The 19,989-nt window shown below is 40.6% G+C and overlaps 1 protein-coding gene across 1 annotated transcript in view; it reads right to left on the bottom strand.

Annotated features, from left to right (window-relative positions):
* Positions 1–6,323: 6,323 nt before the first annotated feature.
* NPTXR (neuronal pentraxin receptor) overlaps positions 6,324–19,989 on the bottom strand; it is a 32,484-nt gene continuing 18,818 nt past the window's right edge. Inside the window, exons 2-5 of the mRNA XM_020787652.3 lie at positions 18,461–18,686; positions 16,590–16,834; positions 11,548–11,727; positions 6,324–10,144 (exon numbers count right to left, since the gene is read on the bottom strand). Of these exons, the coding sequence (XP_020643311.3) occupies positions 9,920–10,144; positions 11,548–11,727; positions 16,590–16,834; positions 18,461–18,686 (876 nt within the window). The 3' untranslated portion in view covers positions 6,324–9,919. The remainder of the gene's footprint in view (positions 10,145–11,547; positions 11,728–16,589; positions 16,835–18,460; positions 18,687–19,989) is intronic.

Below are 19,989 nucleotides of genomic sequence, written 5' to 3'. Positions count from 1 at the left end.
CCCTACTTCAGCATAAAGAATTGTACCCAGCCAGACCATATTGTACAGAAAAAGAGTGTTAGGGAAACATCTAATACAGTGGGATCTTGACTTAAGAACGGCTTGATTTAAGAACATTTTGACTTAAGAACTGCTCTCATAGGAAAATATTGACTTGACTTAAGTACTTAGATTTGAGTTAAGAACTGAAAAAAAACCACGTGGGAGGCAGGGAAAGTGCAAAATTTGAACTTTCAGTTAACTGTTGGCCAGTGAAAAGGGTGCCTGTCTGCTTCCTCACTCCTCCCAGCATTTAGAGAGTGGATTGGGAGACAGTCTTCAGACTGCCTGGTACTGTACTGCCTGGACTGTATTTTCCCTGCCTTTCCTGAACCTTTCTTGACCTAAGAAAAAAAGAAACAAAATGTCCCCCTCTAGTGGTTGAAGGCGGAATAGCAGCTTCCCATTAGTTTCTATGGACGGAAAAGAGCAGATACGGATCAAATGGTTTTCAATGCGTTCCTATGGGAAATGCAGATTTGACTTGAGAACTTTTTGACTTGAGAACTGCCTTCCAATACGGATTAAGTTCTCAAGTCAAGACCCCACTGTATGTGAGTGCAATACTCAGACTTAAAAAAGAAATGTGCCTTTGCAGATGGGGCTGATACACATAAGGATGAATGCGCATAAGAATACAATTCCTATGTCTAATTAAAGAGTGATATAGAAACATTATTAGAGTACCAAAAGCAGTGTATACAAGCAATGTGTGTATGAGTGGTACATTGGCTCGATGGCCTTATAGGCCATTCCAGACTCCATTATTTTATGATTCTGTGTAAGGACAGACTGCTTATCATTCTAGGGATTAACCTGGTTGCAGGCTGCAAATGCCCACCAAGACAAGTGATCAATAAGGGAGTAGTCTTGGTTAAAGTGATAAAAAGAGAGTCCAAATCTATATACAAGAGCAACATTACTGAAGAATTCAGGGAGCAAGCAAAAGAATAGTCAAAATTTAAGCACAAGTCATAACATATATCAAAGTTATACCAAACTCATAGTCCAAACAATGAAAAACTATAAACGAAGTTAGCAGGTAGTCTAGGTGGACGTGTCAGTAGGTCATTCATGCAAAAGCATGTGCTGAGATTTGGGAACAAGGCAGGAACCGTTAGAGATGTATGTGTATCCAGCTCTGATGTAGATGACTGTATCACACAACTCTAGTCATGAGATAGCTGCCAAAGAATAAATGATTTTAAACATTTGGGACCAGCTGAAATGACCAAATACTTTGGAAAGGTAGCCCTACATATTGTGAATTAGCAGCCCAAACATAATGCTACTAAGGCACATCTCACTGTGGTCACATCAGATATCTTTAAGAACATTGTTGCATTAGCCTCACCTGTACGAACACTTGTCTGCACAGTGCAGACAAACCCATTGGTCTGACCCTGCACAGCTCTTCTTATTTTCCTGTATTAGGAGCAGCTAAATTAGAGAAGACTACTGTACATAGACAGTTAGCTGCTTTCTGCCTTTTCAGTGCCTCTGAAAAAGAAGCAGAGAGTGGTTTGAGGTTGTTGCTTGTTTTGATTTTTGGCAAGAGAATAGATGTGGGGGAAAACTGGAGATGTGGGTCCGTATGCATTTTGACTGAAATCCTGTTGTACAATGTAGTAAGCTGAATTAGAGTAGACCAGTTAAATCAATGGGGATTTGGTGAATCAACTCTTCATAAGTTTTATTGATTCAAATACACCCTCTCTAGTTGGGATTTGCAACTAGAGTAGGCCTATAGTGTCAATGGAACTTATGAAGAGTTGACTCACCACATCCCCACTGATTCAGAAGACCTGTGTTAGCGAAACTTGCTATGCTGAGCAATAGGATTTCAGCCTTTGAATCACAGATGAAGTTAATTTATGGTGCAAATGTGAGAAAGACATTTATAGGAAAAGGTTGAGATTGAAGCACTCCATACTACCCTATATCTCCTAGTCTGAAAGTACTGAACAAAAATAGTGTATTCTGGGGAACTGTTTCACTTCCCACCCCAGTATATCTATAATAGATATGACTGGTGGCCTGCATTTGCCTTGGTGGGTCACATTATGCATAATTCATATGTTATGGAGGCCTGACTTATGGAAATGCTAACTGGTTTAAAATATGCTGCATATTGTTATGTGTTTGGCTGCTTAGTCTCTCATGGCTAAATCCAATGGTTAGTCCTAACTACAGTACAGTCAACCCTAATGTAAATCACATTTATTTGATGGATCTACTCAAGTAAAGGCTGTCAAATCACTGCCAGTTCTCTCTTAAGCTTTATATGTAGCAATTTGCATTGCAACTGTTTAGAAAAGAGCAATATTCCCATTTGCCAAATTACAGTTTTTCTTTTTTTGGTGGCTCCCCAGGCCCTTTAAACTTCTTTTAAATTAAACTTTGTCCTGTTTCTCGGGTCTCTTTGTTGCTTTCTTTTTTTTTTTTTTAAAGCAAGTCTACGTATACTTTCTTCTTGTTGTATCCCTAAATAGCATTCATGTAGAATGTTAGTTTTTTTAATTTCCTCTCTTTGCCTTTAATCTCCACCATCTCATTTCCCACCCTATATATATTCATATCAGAAATTCTATTAATATTTTCCCCATTGTTAGGCAATCTGTTGTTTTGTGTGAAACATGGGCATATATTTATAGTTTCCCTTCTCAGTAGCACCATTTTATTAAATACTTTATATAGAACCCTTTATTTTTCAAAGGGAAGGGTTTTTTATATCAATCAATGCTTCTTCCCTTTTGTTTTCGTTATTCTATTGTAAAAGGAGCATTCATATTTTTTATTTGAGGTTTCTGAATAAATGCATGGTTTCCTTTGTCTACTCAGCTGTATCAGTCTTGTTTAAATGACAGCTTCTGATCTGTGTAGGTACTAGGGGATGCCTACCTGTAGGAGTCATTGTACTAGAGGTTGACGTCAGAAAATGGCATGCTATCTGGATTCTAGGAAATGCTGTCAAAAAGAATTTTTTTCTGAGGTCAGCTAGAAGTTGCTTCTTACTTAACATTATTCAGAAGGCAGTATGTTTATCATACTTCCAGACTCAAGAATTGTAAAACTGAAGAAGTCCACACAATTCCTGGTGCCGTGCAGACCAACACAGCAGGAATGGCTTTGCGGTTAGGCAAAATGGGGTGATAGCATTTGGCTGCAAATACTAGGGGACAATAGTGGCAGTTTCCTAGGCTTTACCCATCTGTTCTGTATTGGAGGACAGTGGCTGATCCCACTGGTTACAGATAACCATGTGTGCAAAGACAGACATGTCGGAATCGCATGTGGTTGCTGGAATCAGATGTGCTGGTAAAGTCTCAAGGTGCAGTGTACAGTATATTGAACCAACCTTCCTCTCCTTTTGTTCATAGTTGCAAAATAATTTTCTATTTAAACATGATTTTTCAAAGACCAAGATTAAGGCCAGTATCTTTCTCCAGATCTGGTGAAGAGGATAGGAAAAATGCCCTTCCAGCAGTTTAGGAGTATAGGAAATTGCTTTACACGAGACAAAACTATTTGTCCATGTCTTGTCTGAATGGTAACATCTCTGCAGGATTTTAAGTAGCACCTGCCCTTTAATTCTTTAAACTTGAAGTGGATAAATGTGGATTGCTGATTTGCCACTTCCATCAGCCCTGACCAGCATAGATCATGGTGAGGATAGTTGGCATTTGCAGTTTGGCATTTGAAAGGCCAGAGTTGCCCACCCTTATTTTAAACAAGGATGCCAGGAACTGGCTGTGTGCTTGCATGTTATACACTGTTAAGTTGGAACCAATTTCCAGCAACCCTAATAGGGCTTTCAAGGTAAGTGAAATGTTTAAGGAGGGGGGTTTATGAGTTTTACCCTCCCCCTGTGAGTTTCCATAACCCAGTGGGGATGTGACCCGAAGTCTCCTGACTCCTAGTCCATCACTCCATCCATCACACATTAGGTACCACTGGGTGTTTATTTTGGAAATATTGTCCTTTCCACAGGATGCTGCTGTTTAGGGAGTGATTACTTTCTTACTTTTCTCCTTTTCCCACACAATCATTCCCTCTTCTCAACTTTGCCATCTTCTTATTTTCTCCCCATTTGCCACCCAATTTCCTACCTCTTCCCTCTTCCCAAATTTTAAACTTTCTCCTCTTCTTTTTCCTTCAGTACCTCACCATCCACTCAGTTTTCTGTTTAAAATGATTGGTGAAGGTGAAGGTGATGTGCAACTTTGAATGAAAAGGTAAATATACTTTGCTGAATGTACTTTGTATGTGTTGGCAGGTGCCCATGCCTTTTTAACTCTGCACCTGTTGTCTTTGAGCAATGCATATCCAAGCAAACAGCATTTGGTGGCTGAGGGCTGAGATGTTTCTCTGGAGAGTGAAAAGCTTCATAAATGTTTCACAGATCAAAGATCCAGACCAGATTGCTATTTCTGGGCTTAGTCCCAGGTCTAATCAACAGTGACACCCATGCTTGTGCTGCGTCAGGCAATTGCTGCCACAACAGTCAGGCTTTCTAATGACTGTTTTTCTTTGATTTTTCTTCTCCGAGGTTCGGACTTAGGTTGTTTTGTGAATGGTTACTGCAAGCAGGAAGGGGATGGGGAGTACAACAAAGATGCCTCATTGCTGTGCCTTCATGCTGCGCATCACATATTGTAAAGTTAGTTGATGGAAAAGAAATGAAATGCCACCTAGATCGGCAAAATACTAATCAGCAACCTTGTGTTATCCTGTTTTCTGCAACACCTCAGTATGAAAGAATTTTGTGATGGTGGCAGATTCTTTATTTTATCTCTTAAAGGAGATCTGCTGCTAATGACATGCTGACAGACCCAGTTTGACCTGGTGGTTAATTTGTTTTTGTTTTTAAAAATGTCTGTTATATGAATTACACCAGCCAGCTATGAGAAAGATGTGGCCTGTGTGTCAGAGGTAAAAAAAATCCATAATCTGGGAGTTTTGGTATCAAGAGCTGGAAAATTTGGGTCTTAATGAATTGCAGCATTATCAGGAGCATTTTCCCCAAAATGTTAAGATGCTAATTCTTACCATTGCATAGTGATAATGACTTCAGCAGCCTAAGGTATCTTTCCATACATCTCCATGTGGGGAAAGGCAGAGTGTAAGCAGTGTTATTAAGCACCCTATAACTAATGAATGGATACCAAATATCTATCATTGCATTTATTTATCAAAACTGTGATTGTGCCATATCACTTCCAGGTGTAAGTAAGCTTCCCTATTAACATTAACTTCTACAATCCTGTTTTTCTCTTTCCATGCAGGCCACCAGCCAAAAGATCTGTAATTTCTTATGAAAGCAATGTTGCTTCATTCGTAAATTGATAACAGTCCCATGAATAGAGACAGATCAATTCTTAGATTCTTAATTTTGACAGCTTTTTCTCCATTCTTTCCCCCCAAATTGTTAAAGACCATGTTAGAAAAAGCTGGGGATTCTCCTGGCTTTTGAGTAAGGTGCATTCTTATGTAATCTCAAAAAAGAAGGAAATGCATAATCAAAAATGTGGGCATAATTTTGTGGAAAATGTGGATATGCTAATTTATGTATAGATGCAAGTTTAGAAAAGCCCTGTACAGTACCATAAATTGAAATACAACATATCTCACTGTAGCAGGGGAGATTGTGACTTTTTAAACATTAAATGTTAATGGGCTACTTCAAGATCTGTGGTCTCTATTCTTGTAGCTCTTTGTCCTTCAACCAGATTGCCACTAAGCAGCACTTCAAACAGATGACACTTTTGACTAGTGGACAGTCCTCTGTACAATAGAACACACACACACACCTAGTTTTGTGAGCATTGTGTGAAATGTGCTTGAGCAAATGCCACAGGATAGGGATAATGTCTGCAATGTTACTATCAAGGGGCAATGTGTTCTTTACCATCAGAAACCATGAGGCCTTTGTCATAACAACTTAATCATCATACTCCCTCTTAAGTAAATATAACTACCTTTGTTTATACTTACCCTTTACCTCACTGTTTCCTCCATGTACTTCCTTTCTCATCTGTCAACTTTATTAGATAAACTCTGGATGGCAGGCTCCTGTTTCCTTTCTGAAACATGTTCATTAACAGAACTGTGTGTATATATATACACACAGTTCTGTTATATATAGTTCTGTTAATGAAGAACATGTTTTAAAAACTCTTCCCATCTTCCCATCTTAACATTATTTTGTTTCTAACCTTGAGATATCTCATGAGCTTTGTCATCTTTCCATCTCCTATTTAATTCCCCAGATATACAAAAGGGAATCAAATATAAACACCAAGTTTATTGTCAACCGTCAAATATACAAAAAAAGAGGTACATGTGACATATACATGTGTGAACACATCAAATCTGATTTAACAGCTGTACAAAAGAAGGAATGGGAGAGAGAAGGAGAGTGTGAAAGTGACTGAGAGAGAGTATGTGTTTACCCTCAGGCATGGTGCATTAAGATCACAGTGTTGTAGAATGTGAAAATGTTTACTTCCATCCTCTTATCCACTCCTGTTTATTTTTCTCCCTCTGAAATGTTTTAAACCTCATTTGGGTTCAAGACATGTGGGAACATTTTTTCATGTTACACTGTTCATGGACTCACATTAAAATGGGTTTGTAATAGCATACTTTTATGTCACCACATGTACCATTTAGACAATTGTTATGTATAAATGCTGGAATACATCAAGAGGTTGAGAAAATGGCTTTTAAAGGCTGCTGCTCCCAGAATTCCACAGGTAATATGGCCTCTGGCCAAAACCCAAACAAACAAAGAAAACAAAACCCCTTCCAAGTTCTGGCTTAGCTCTAACTCATGTGTAGCAGATATACACTGCTTGATGTCAGATCTTTTCCCATTAAAAGTGCAACATATGAAGCAGGAATAAAGATGGTTTGACCATTCAGATGTTGCTAGATTATAGCTCCCATAATCCCTCACCATTAGTTATTCTAGCTACTTTTGGGAGAAGCTGCAGTCTAACAACATCTGGACAGTAACACATTCTCCATCCCAGATAGAAACCAATCCTTAAAAGGAGATACCCAATTTTGTCATTAATATTGATCTCTTATCTGATCTATTGATCGTAATAAAGGATTTGAAATTGAGTTGATCTGAAACAACTTCATTTGCTCCACCTTCCCTCCCCCATTTGTTCAGAAAGAAACTGAGATACAGAGAGAGAGACAGAGAGAGAGAGAGAGAGAGAATATCCACCATTTTGTATCACCAGTCATGGCAAGTAGGAAATTTATGGCTAATAAAGAAGCAAAACACGACACAAGCAAATCACAAGATTCCCCAAAGGAAAAAAATAACTCACATATGTGTAGTTATCAGTAGATTCACAGGTTGCAAAACCATTGTGATATCAGGCACTCAAAAGGCATACAAACTTCACTGAACAGGTTCACCAGCACCCTTCATCTTTTCTACTGGGGTACTGAAGACATTTTCACCAGCTGCTGTTCCTGAAGTGTTATTAATTCCACCTCAAAAGTGGCACTATGAGAATAAAAAACAGTGGGGACTGGAACAAGTACAGGTACATAGCTAAATTACTGTGTGAATGTGGCATCACCTTCCTTCAGAACAAACCTATTAAGGGCTGGCCCTTATATGGCATGTACATGTGAACTGCCATGAGTGTGCATTCACATCACATAGTTCCTATAATGTGTGAAAAGTTACCACAGACATAGCAAAGAAATCCTCTGATGAGAGAAGATGAAAGAAATACTTCAGCACAAATGGGATTTAATATTAGCTATTTTCCATGAGAGCCTAGATTTAGGACTGGCAGTTTGTAGGAGGTGGGCGAGGAGAAGAACCTTAGCTTAGTCAGGGTTTAGGAAGCTTTGGCATGTATGTGTTTGTGTGTGTGTGTGAATGTTTAAAGTTTTCAAGTTATTTATTGCAGGGGAGTACAAGACCCTTATTTTTGTCGCCTTTTCTGTCTTTTGTTTTAAGCTGTACATGAATAGATTGCTTTCATGCTGCTTTTTGCTTCTTGGCCCAATAAAAACAACTTGTCTTTACTGTGACTCTGTCCCTTGATTTGCTCTGCTGTGGGGTGGATAGGAGCCTGTGGCCCTCCAGGTGTTGCTGGATAACAGTCCCAAGTATCTGTGACCATTGGCCATGTTAGTTGGGTCTGGTAGGTGTTGGAATACAAGAACATCTGGAGGACTACAGGTTTCATACCCTGAGGGTCTATTCTGAGGCCCTACCCTGAACTTTTAATTGTATACATTGCGAGTCTTGCCAAACCCATGTTACATTTGTAACTCTAGGCCTCATAACAGTCAAGAGTATTTGCTTCAAATGGATCCGTGCTGTAAAATCTACCCTTTCTTCACCAGAAGGCTGCATCTTTATAATTTAATTGGAGTGAATCAGTGTGAGGTGACCTGCCTTGTGGCAAGCTTTAGGAACAATAGGCAGCTTCATTCCTTCGGTTTTTATAAGATATATCTGCATTGTTAGCATTGTCTCTGTCTTCTGCCAGTTCATCATTCATGGTTTCCACACGAAGAATTCCAGGGACTGCAGTTTGATTGTGATTTTCAATGTGATCCTGCCCTCTCTCACAAGACAAATGTAGAGAGAATGATAATCAAACCAATGGGAAGCTGCAATCCCACACAGTATGTAGTGTATACATACTTATCTGGGAGAGGAACCTAAGAGACTTTCGTTTAGTAGATACAGATAGGAGTGGACATCACATGGTTGCATATCATTGCTGCATCCCATCATTTCAGATATGGTGCTTTTGAATGGAAACAGTTCACACATTTAACTGTGAGTTGCCCTATTATTATGTTATGAAAAAAATGGGATGGTCAGATGAAGGACCATGCATGTTTGGATCTCCCCTTTAGCAAGAGGACAGGGGTGGGAAGAAAAACTATGGCAGAAAAAAGTCAAACAAGTAAAATTCTGTGACTGCCATTTATACACTTCTAAACTCTGTCATTCCATATAAAATAAGCAATTATTTAAAAAGCTATGAAGAAATCGGGACTCTTACTCCCTGTTGAAATAAACAGAGCAATGGAATCACATGGCAATTCAAATAGTCCATAGGTGAAATTACATCTAAAATGGAAAGATGGATCCTTATGAAAAGAAGATTCTCCGCAGCTAGAATTTAGGCCTTTGTGGAATTAAATAATCAGTTGGCATTGCTGCCTATAGGCAAGAGATTATTTTACAAGATTTTATGAGTGAAGGCTATTATGGAACAGAGATTAGAAGGCAGATAAATCAGTGGTACATTTCCCGGAGGATGCATGCAGTGACTAGAGGAATATTGGCTTATGTATTCCTAAATGATCAATGGCTTCTTGTGAGCAAATTTTATCAATCTGGGGATTTTAAAACTTGGACAAATTCTATCCACTCAGTGTCCACATCATGTCACTGAAAGTATCAGCAGAATGTGAACTAAGAGAAATGTTGGTGATGCCAGTTCCATTAAAAAGTCCCCTTTCACCACATTAATTCCTGATTGTTATCACACGTTGTTGTTTGGATATACAGTGGGCTGGAACTGTCTAATTGCCCAAGCCTTCAAGGTGAAGGGCTTTGCCACTCATGGTATGAATCAGAAACAGTTTTACTGAGACAATGAAAAACACAATGTCACAATTTCTTTTAAGTTCAGAAGTACAGTACTCCTTTGCTCAAGCACACATGCACACACTCGTACACCCAGTTCTCCTCTGCCACTTCAAACTCTCAGATTGTGTCTGCAGAGGAGGAGAAACGATCCCCTTCCTGCCATAAACAATTAAGGATCCCCTTAAACAGGCAGAAGGAAATAGCTTTTGTACACCATTCCTTTGGCACAACCTCTCATGCCTTCATCTTCTCCTCACAGATCTCAAAACTTTGCTTGGCTGCACCTCCGTGGGCCTCAACCAGTTTTTCATCCCATTGGATGATGTTGCCTTGCAGATGGTGGGTGCAGTTGGCCAGGCCTGCAATCTCTGCTGGTGTCAGGACACGATCCCACAAGTTGAACTGAGAAATTTCACCAACGAAGGCCTGAGTGGCATCAAATCTTCCTCCCAATGTGTCCTGTGTGGTGTTATGTTAAAGAAAAGGAAGGGCAAATAAAAGCAACGAAAGACAAGGAATCAGAGAAAGGAGAAGATCGAAGGGGGGGGGGAACATGGTAATGAGGAAATACAGGAGCAGGATGGTAACAGGAATGGAGGGGAGAGAATATAGTAATTAATGATGTCCATTATCTTAAGCTCAGCATGCAATTTCCATGGAGACTAAGGAAAAAAACAGAGTTCTTCCCTGTGTTTATGTAATAATGAGAATAGGGAGATGATGTGACAGAACATTCTGCATGGCTAAATAACACAGAGAGTGACTACACAGACATTTAGCCTACTGTTTGGTCCACTGAGGGGAATAGGTTGGTTTGCTCTTAAAGATGGCAATCACACAATGTAATTGCTTGTGTGAACTAGCCCTGTCCTCAGAGCTATCCTACCCATATCTTTCTGGATCCTTGACAAGGGCTTCTATGTTTTGATGCAGGTGGGATCACTCTGTTTTGGTTTTTTTCCGGTGCATGTGATTGATGGAAATAAACCAAACTAAGACATCTACTGTCAATTTTCCTTCCTCTTTGAATTTCCCATACTATGATGTGGCTGAAGAGGACAGACAATAGTATTGGGAAATTAAACACTTCCTCTGCCCCACCATGGAGGGGAAGAGGAAGTAAAACAAATTTTACACTGTATTAGGGTGCCGTATTATTTTAAAATATTTATAAAGAAAGAAAGAAAAAGTGAAAACTTCCTTTTGGAACCTGCACGCAGAGAAATGAACCACTGAGTACTGGCTGGCAGTGGACTCAGCTGCAGGCAGGTTCCAGGAAGACATTTTCAGTTTTTCTTTTATTCTTTATCAGTGATGCAACACATCAGTGCTGCCCTAATACAGTATATATATTTAATTTTCTGTGCCCCTCCACAGAGGAGCTGAGAAAGTGCTTAATTTCTCAATATTGTGATGTGGCTATCTTCCCATGATATGGGAAATTCAAAGAGGAAGGAGCTAGACCAAATAGCTCACTTGAGGTGCAGATACCATTTGGATGCGAGGATGGTGCCAAATTGCATACCAGAACTTGACTTGATCTCTACCAACCCTATTTAGTCTGCTCCAGCTCATTCCAATGAGTCTGTGTAGACAAGTCTACAGCTTCTGCCCAACCAGTTCCTGTGTCAGCCCCTGACATTCTAGAGCAGCTGCTGGAGTCCTAGGATCTCGGAAGGACCCAGTGGCACTGGACTTTCCATATCAGGTTTCCAAGATGATGCAAACAACATAGCTTAGTACTACCTGGATTCTCTTGCATTCACATCATCATATTCTACTACAGTAATTTGATTCCCCAAACTAGGGGTTCATCAAAAGATGATTCTTTCTTAAGACAAAATAAGGAATTTTAGACCCACCTGTTCCTGGCCTAAGATCAGTACCCCATGAGGTTTGACTGGATGCCAAGATGCCAGGTTTTCACTGGCTCCACGCTGTTCGCCATCTTGATATGCTGCCCATATTCCATCCCGTGTGATCCAGTTCACACAGATGTGGTGCCAGGTCCCATCCTTTAAAGTCATGGGCAGCAAAGCCACCTTGACAACAAAACAGAACAGGGTCTTAGGTTAAGTGGACAGGACAATTATATTTTCATAGGATGCCCCGCTGAGATCTTTCTGCCTGTTGCTAACACTCCTGTCTCTGTCAATGCCAAGATTAGGCAGTCCTCTCTCATCCTTTGTGTCTACAATACCAATGACAACATGAAAAAAGACTGAGGGATTACTGGTGAGAGAGGAGAGGTGGATTGCTACAAACTATCGCATCTGACAGCAGCAGCATTTCTTTTAAAGAGAATGTGCTTTATTGAGTGTGTGTTTTAGGTCTATGTGTAATTCTAGCAGTAGCTCGGTAATTTAAAACTACAGTCTTAAATGTCTCTAGAAGGGGCTTTTAGATCTAGGGCAGCAAAATGTAACTGCCCAGATGTCTTTGGACTCCTCTGAAACCCAAACAGCACAGTCAAAGGTGAAGAATGCCAGGAGATGCAGTCTGATGACATCTGGAAGTCAGCACTTCGTACACTTCTGTTTCAGGTGGCACATTGTGTTGCATATATCACAATGTGGCATACCAGACTCGCTGTTTTGGGAGGCTCCTCTTACTCATTTTGCAGACATGAGCATCAGACAGCAGCACTGCATTATTTAGTTATACATCAGAGTCTCTGCATGCAAAAATTCCAGGCTGAACCCTTGAGATCTCTAGTTAAGGATCTCTAGCAGAAAAGATGGCAAGATCCTCACTTGGAGATCTTGGAGAGTTGCTGCAAAGTTGAACAGACAGCTCTATGTAACATGAATCAATACCCCCACAAGGTCAAGTGTAGGACATTCTGCTGGCTGAAGCAGAGCAGCAAGTGGTGCATATACTCCCATACTTAAGGTACCTAGTCCCCTAGGGCAGCCATTTAAGGCACTTGATGTGGAAAACCTCACAACTTCATCTCTCCCTTCCTGGTGCTAGAAATACAATCATATAAAACTCAGTACCTAACAATTTTCTGCCTGTTCATGACAGCTGAAATCTACCACCCACTCAGCTTAATTATGTGGCATAACGAAGTGGGAAAGGCCCCACTGAAGCATGCACAGCAAAAGAAATACACAATGCAGGGTTTTATTGGGTGGTTGGGTTATTGTTGTTTGGCCCACTCTTCCCTGATGATGGGCCCTGCCCTACACCAGTAAGAAAGCTGAAGGCAAAATAGTCAAAGATATCAACAATGAGGAGTTTTGTTGTGGCATGTTACAGGCTAACCAATTTATTGGATCATGCGTGCTTATGGGCTACAGCCCACTTCATCAGGTAAAATGTGTATTCTTTCAAATGACAACACAATTTTATCAGGAACTCAGTTGCATTTATATCTCTAGCTTGTTTCTCTCCTGTGGATCTCAGTCACTGAATTACATTTCTCTTTGTACCTGCCTCAACTCTATTCTAAAGGCAGCATGCATTTTGATAGCTGTAGGCTAGAAGGAAAAAAAAAGAATATTGCACAGTATTAAGCTGGCAAATATGTGTCTGACAAGCAAAACTAGATGAGATCATTATGAATCTTTTCTGGGGTGGGGGTACCTTCATCATGTGCAAAAAGGGAATAAGCCTATGCTATATAGATATGTATGAGAGTAGAGGCCAGTAACATTCCTCTCGTTTGTAGCTTATTTCCTTCCAGTGATTTTTCAGTCCTCCCAGCCAGATTCATTCCTTGGACTGAAACCCCTAATAATACATGACATTAACTTTACAGCTCAGCCCCTGAGCTTAGATTCCCCCAGTACTACAAATACACATATAAGTAAGCAGCAAAGGTCCTGATCAAGATTTGGACTGACAGAGGAGGGAGACTAGGAAGGCCTTTCACCTGGCATAAGCATCAGCCTTTGCAGCCCAATCTAGACCAGCTCCCCATGCTTTAAATTTGCATTGAAGGGGGGGGGAATGTACCCTAAACCTCTGCAACTCAAGAGCAGAATGTTGTACAGCACTGTATTCTAGCGCTGTTATAGCCAGACAAACATCTGTGAGCATACTTAGGTCTGCTTAGATTCTTTCTGGAGAAGGGCAGATGTGACTGCAGCTTCTTTTGCAATGTGCCCGAAGCGTTCTCCAGCAGTCACTCTCCAGAGACCTTGGGCTTTGACTCCAAGAAGCCCCAGCCACCGGATAGGGATTCTGGGCTTTCAGATCCCAAACATTGGAAGAACCAAAGGGCAAGGCCCTCTCCCTCCCTTTGTTCTTCTAGAAGAAATAGGAGGAGAAAGAAAAGGCGTTGTTGACTGGTTAGAGGAGGATTTCGGGAGAGAAGTGAGAAAGAGAGAAACAGAATCTGCCTTCAGGGGAAATGAAAACAACAACCATATTTTATAAATGTCTATAAGAAAGCACTGAAATTAATGTTAATGAAATGAGAATGGAGTGGAACAAAGAACTGGGCTGCAGACCTAATTATTACAAATTATTGTTTCGTTTTATTTAATTTTATTTATATGCCGCCTTTCTCCCTATAGGGACCCAAGGTGGCTCACAACAACTAAAACTATAAAACAAACAACAATTTGAAAACTACTAATAAATGTCAGATTAAAAAATAATTAATGTAAATGAATTAATGTAAGATTAAAAATTAAGATTAAAAACCATTTTAAAACATTTAAAAACCTTAAAGTTTAAAAAAAGCATTCCTTTTTCTGCTCTAGCTTCAGTACTTAACATATCTTAAAGCTGTGCTTGGTTACTGCAGAACTGAATGTTTTGAATGTATTAGATGCCATCTCCTTATTAGAAAGGAATTGGCTGTTTCATCTAAATGCTGGAACTGTAATATAGATAATGCTTCTTTGAGGCATCTGGTACAGAGGTATCCAGTGTTGGTCCCTTCTTGGTTGGATGTGTTACAACAAATTAACGTCATATCAGAAAACAATCATGCTTGTATTTGCATGCAGTTTTAAACTACATCTCTGAAATGTGCAACTTAACTAGTGGTTTAACACAGTTGGACTTTACAAGCTGTTACTGTTGCTAAATGACTTGTGTATCAAGGGTGGAAAGATAAACATACACTTTCCATTGTTCGGTGGTCAGAAGGCTAACTACTTGAACTACGCAAAGATGCTTATTTTATTGACACAAATTCCAAACAATTTTTCATAAAATATACATTCAGCTTAAATTAATAGATGTCCCTAGTCCACAGTTACACAACTACCCCCGCCTCCTTTTTCTTTCCCATTTTGTGAGGGGTTGGGGACTGGAATAAATAATTTTAATAACAGAGTAAGAGAATATGTGCAAGAAGAATACAAATTGCGGAAGGAGAGGCGATAGCAAGTGCACAACAGAGGGAGAGGGAGAAAGAAAGCCAGTGAAAGAAAGAGTGTGGGGGGGCAGGGTGGAAGAAAAAGGGGGATGATTAACTGCCTTGATTCCTTTTGAAGCTCTTTGAAAGGCCATATGCTCCTGCTGCGACTAACTAGCAAGGCCAGTGGGTGCTTCATGCCTCTCTCTCTCTCTCTCTCTCTCTCTCTCTGTGGGTGCGTGTGTGTACGCACATGTGCACTGATAATGGAATTATTGTTTTGATATTAATGGTTTGTGCTAAGTACTTCTCATTGAATTAGTGTGACTCTAATTTAAAATGGATTTTATTTTATTTTATTTGGTCTTGCTTTTCATGCAACCGTTTTGTTCTGATGAGGATGCAGAGCATCCTAGGGCCAGATGACAGAAAGGAACAGGCTTTTTCGGAAGGCCCTGGACCCTCAGAGTGGGTTGCTGAACCCCCTTCTGGGGAGGAAGGGAGACAAAGGGCCTGTCCAGGCAGAAGAATTTGGACTGGTCTGGTTCATGCTTAAAAGGTTCTTATCTTCCGTGTGATCTAGTTTATCTCTCACTTGACTGATCCTTCTGTTCATCCTGATGTTTATTGTAACTGGAAGGCCTACAAGAGACTCCAGGCCAGCTCAGCTACAGAAATCTCAGTTGCAGGCTGGAGGGGAACTGGAAACACTGGGTTTGTCCACACTGTGTTGTTGTCCCTGGTCATTCTGGCATTTTGCTGTTACGGTTGTTATTTGTTGCAAGTTTGAATAGATAGATCATCCTGGTATTTGCATCCGCACATGGGATGGGTATTTGTAGCAGTTTTGTGGAATCTTCCCATTACTGTCTGGCCACACACACCCCAAATTGGTCCTTCACATCTCAGTCACACATTTTTTTTCTCTGTTTAAGGGGAGGGGGGAATCCGGAAACACTTCAGTTCTTCTCCCCGTTGCAACAGAATATGGGTGGGTGAATGAATGAATGAGAATGTCCTTTTGAAGTGGCTTTGAGTGGTTTTCAAGTGGTTTTAAATGGTGGGCAAGGGAGAAAGGAGTCATAGGAAAAAAAGAGAAGGTGAAGATGAACAAAGCAACACAGAGGAAGTGAAAAGAAGTGGGAAAGTGGATGAAATTACTTTCTCAGTGGCCACTCCCAGACTCTAGTACTCTCTCTCTGCTGCTTTTCCAGTAGAAGGCAAATATGTATATATGCACACAGGATGTTATCATTTAAACAGGATTATGCTTATAGAGGGATTAATGGGCTGTTATTTTTCTATGTGTTTCACATCTCTTTTTACATGTTAACTCTATTTCTGTTTCTAGGGTTTTGAGTATAATTTTAGGCAGAAAGACAAGCTATACATTTGATAATCAAGAAAGCAAATAAACATCAAGTCGTTTATTGAGAAGGCTCTAAATTCTGTGATTAGGTACCTTTCCATAGCATTTCTAGTCCTTACATTCCTTTCTTTCCTGCAAGTATTAAATCTATTTATCCTCATTTATTCTTAAATTAATACACATATTTTTCCCTTGCTTATGTTAAGGTAGTCTTTTCTTACCTTGTCATTAATTAGCAGTTCCATTGGATTGTGTCCCCACACTAACAATACAAGCTCATTGGATTGTCCAGGTACCGAGTAGGAGAATGGGGTTCCTACCCCTCCTGGACCTTTAGATTTTAGCCACATGCAGATGGTGAAGGCATATAATTCAGGCAAACTCTTCTTTATTCTGGCATACATATAGTTGTTTCGGACAGGAATTGAGATTTTGAAGGCGTCAGGAGAGTTGAAGGATGTTGTTTCTGTTGCGCAGAACAGAGAAATGTATTGAAAAAAGATGAAAAAGGATGGAAGTTGAAAAAACACAAGACTATAGATTGAGATACAGGGCTTGTAAAAATTTGTTTGGGTTTATTTGGACTAGAATTCCAACAATTGCCTAACCAGCACAGCCGTACTCTCCAGTGGGGGTCTATACTGAAGTTGTAATCCAGAAAGGCAAAATTGCCAGTCTCTGATGAGAAGTAATCCTTAACCCTAGAAATTTAATTTGATTTAAATTCAGTCTTTTAGTCCAGAAATTCAGTTACATACTTCAAAATACTGTACGGTATCTATACTGTTAGAGCCATTGCTAAAACATGGGTGAGAGGTTCCAAATTACTAGCACATGTTTATTTCCATTAGAACTCATCAAACAAAATTGACTAACTATACCTATCCAATAGATTAAAGGAAATTCTTCTTCACATAGCACATATAATTAATTTATCTTATTAGAGATGTTTTAATGGCCACTTGCATAGATAGTTTTAAAGGGGAATTTACCTGCTAGTTCTGCCATGAGAGCTGTATAGATCCCCAGGCTTGCATTGTACTGGTGCACACTATTATGACATGTACCTTTGCCTCTTCCCATAAATATCACTTAAGATGCTTTTTGCTGGTTACCCTCTGGATTCAAACATTTAATTTGCAATGGCTGTATTCTAAATTGGCTGTTTGCTAGAGGTCCTTGTGTTTGTGGCCACTGTGGGAAACGTCTGCTTAAAGGTTATAGCTGCATTCTGTTCCAGTGACGTGCATGCACTCCTGGCAGGAAGCAGCAGCTGCCAGCAGGCGGGGTAACCCCTTATTCTGCCCCTTCACTTAGAGGTAGAGTATAAGATCAAAGGGTTATATTAGCCAATCCTAGTTACGATTAGGTAACTAGGATCCTATCTGTCTCTCTCACAGTATACTATGTAAATCATGCTAAGTAAATAAAAGAGCTCTCAGGGCGTTGCCTGTAGGCTCCGCTGGCTAGGACATCCACTGTCGACTCCTTTGTTCTCTCTAAGGCAATTAGCCTTCCTTTGTTCCATGATCACCCACAGGCCACCTTGTCCTAAGGGAGAACAGGTCTGGCTCCGGGTGTGAGGGAGCCATGGACAAGGTGCTTTTGTTGGGTGACTCCTTGTAGTGGTGCATGTATTGTTCCTTTTCCAGTCATAAATATTTGCTGTCCATGTTGACTAGAATTCGTGAATATGGGACACCTCCCACATATAGACTGGACATCTAATGGACTGGCTGAATATAGAACTGGAAGAAACTTAGAAGATCATCTCGTTCAGCTCTCTTGTCAGTGCCCACGCTATGTAATGCAGGACCCAGGTACAGGATCCCTGATAGATGGCCATTCCATCTCTGCTGAAATAATTCTAACCAAGGAGACACACTCACAACAGCAGCAGCAGCAGCAGCAGCAGCAGCAGCAGCAGCAGCAGCAGCAGCAGCAACAACAACAACAACAACAACAACAACAACAACAACAACAACAACAACAACAACAACAACAACAACAACAACAACAACAACAACAACAACAACAACAACAAGGTAGTCTATTCTGCTACAAAACTGCTCTTCTCCTTGCAAGGACTAACCATGCTCAAGATCAGCCACCCGGTGTTGGAGGGCATCCAGTTCCTTTTCTACCTCATGCTGCTGCTGCAACTCATGGTTGCTGGCGATGGATGAGCGTTCTTTCTCCAGAGCCAAGATCTTGGAGAGAAGTTGCTCTTCCAGTTCTTCCATCTTGGTATGGATTGTCTCTTGGGCTGGCATGGGGGCAGAAGTAGAAGAAGCATTCATTCGGGCTGGGATATCTTGCTACTCGCACGGAAAATGTAAGCCAGGAAAGAGAAGAAGAAATACATTGTTAAAATGTAGCAACAGTACCATCATCATAGCAAAAAGAACATATGTATAAAATGTTGAACTGAACTGTCATGAAAAATTGGAGAATGCCCTCAAAATCAGCTACAAATCAGACATTTATTGTGTTTTGGTATGCCCATTATACTGAACTCCCTAGGTCACAGGACAGGGATTATACCTCAATAGTAGAACAGATAGCTTGTATGTAGGAGATCTCAGTTTCAATTCCTTGCTATTTCCACTTAAAGCAAGAGTGCACAAACTTTTTAGCTTGAAGGCACATTATTGTCCCTTGATGAACAGGAGGACACATTCATGTGTACATGCACACATACACACATTCCTCTTCCCCGCATTCTGACACATCTCAGTGCAAAGGGTTGAGGAAGTATAAACCTCCTCACCCTGCTTGCTGAGGTACATGGATCATAGTGTGTGTGTGCTCGCGCGCGCGCCAGTGAAAGTATCTCCCTGTTGATTGTTGTCCAATAATAGGAACACAAATTTGAAACATCCAGGAGCACTCCAAGGGAGCAACAGGCACCTGGAAGGCCTGTAGCTCAAGCACTACCTTTAAATCTTCTTGGGACACACCACCTGTTCTATGCGCCTCCCCTTGGCTTTAAAGGATCAGTAGTAGATGATGGGAAATATATTTCCATGTGACACTGGAAAACTACTGCCGAACATACACTGGGAGTCTTGTTCTGAACCACTATAAAATAGCTTCATGTGGCCCACAGACTGAAGAAAGAAAGAGGCGATGTCATCCTCCCAAGTTCCAGCATGATCCCATCATTATCCCTGACAGCCTATTTGTCTCTCCTGTCTTTACCTGGCTGCAAATGTTTTGTGCTCAGGCCTAGGTCTTTGTCAGGATGGCAGCCAGATCTTCTTCTTGCTAATGGACTCCCTTGTTTTGCTTTAGACCTTTCTGCCTATCACTGCACTTGTCCTTTATCCTGTGTTTCTTCCAGTCCAACACATTTTCATATATCAACCTGAATTTGCTTTTTCCTGTCAACATTCCTACTTCCTGCATTTGCCACTACTGTCAGAAGATCCATGGCCAGTAGTCATGATGGTGCGACCTGTAATAAATGACGTGTAAATAGGCACAAGTCTGTAAGCAATGACTCAGGGGGAGGGTGGGGGACTGTAGTGGGGAAGAAGTAGCCCTTCTGTTATCATTGGATTGCAGCTCCATCAGTCTTAACCAGCATAGTCAATTACGAGGGAATGATGGGAGCTGTAA

This window comes from Pogona vitticeps, chromosome 5, assembly GCF_051106095.1.
Source record: "Pogona vitticeps strain Pit_001003342236 chromosome 5, PviZW2.1, whole genome shotgun sequence".
NCBI classification, from domain to species: Eukaryota; Metazoa; Chordata; class Lepidosauria; order Squamata; family Agamidae; genus Pogona; species Pogona vitticeps.
Note: the sequence above shows the minus strand (reverse complement) of the source record. Positions and strands in the feature narration are given on the sequence as shown.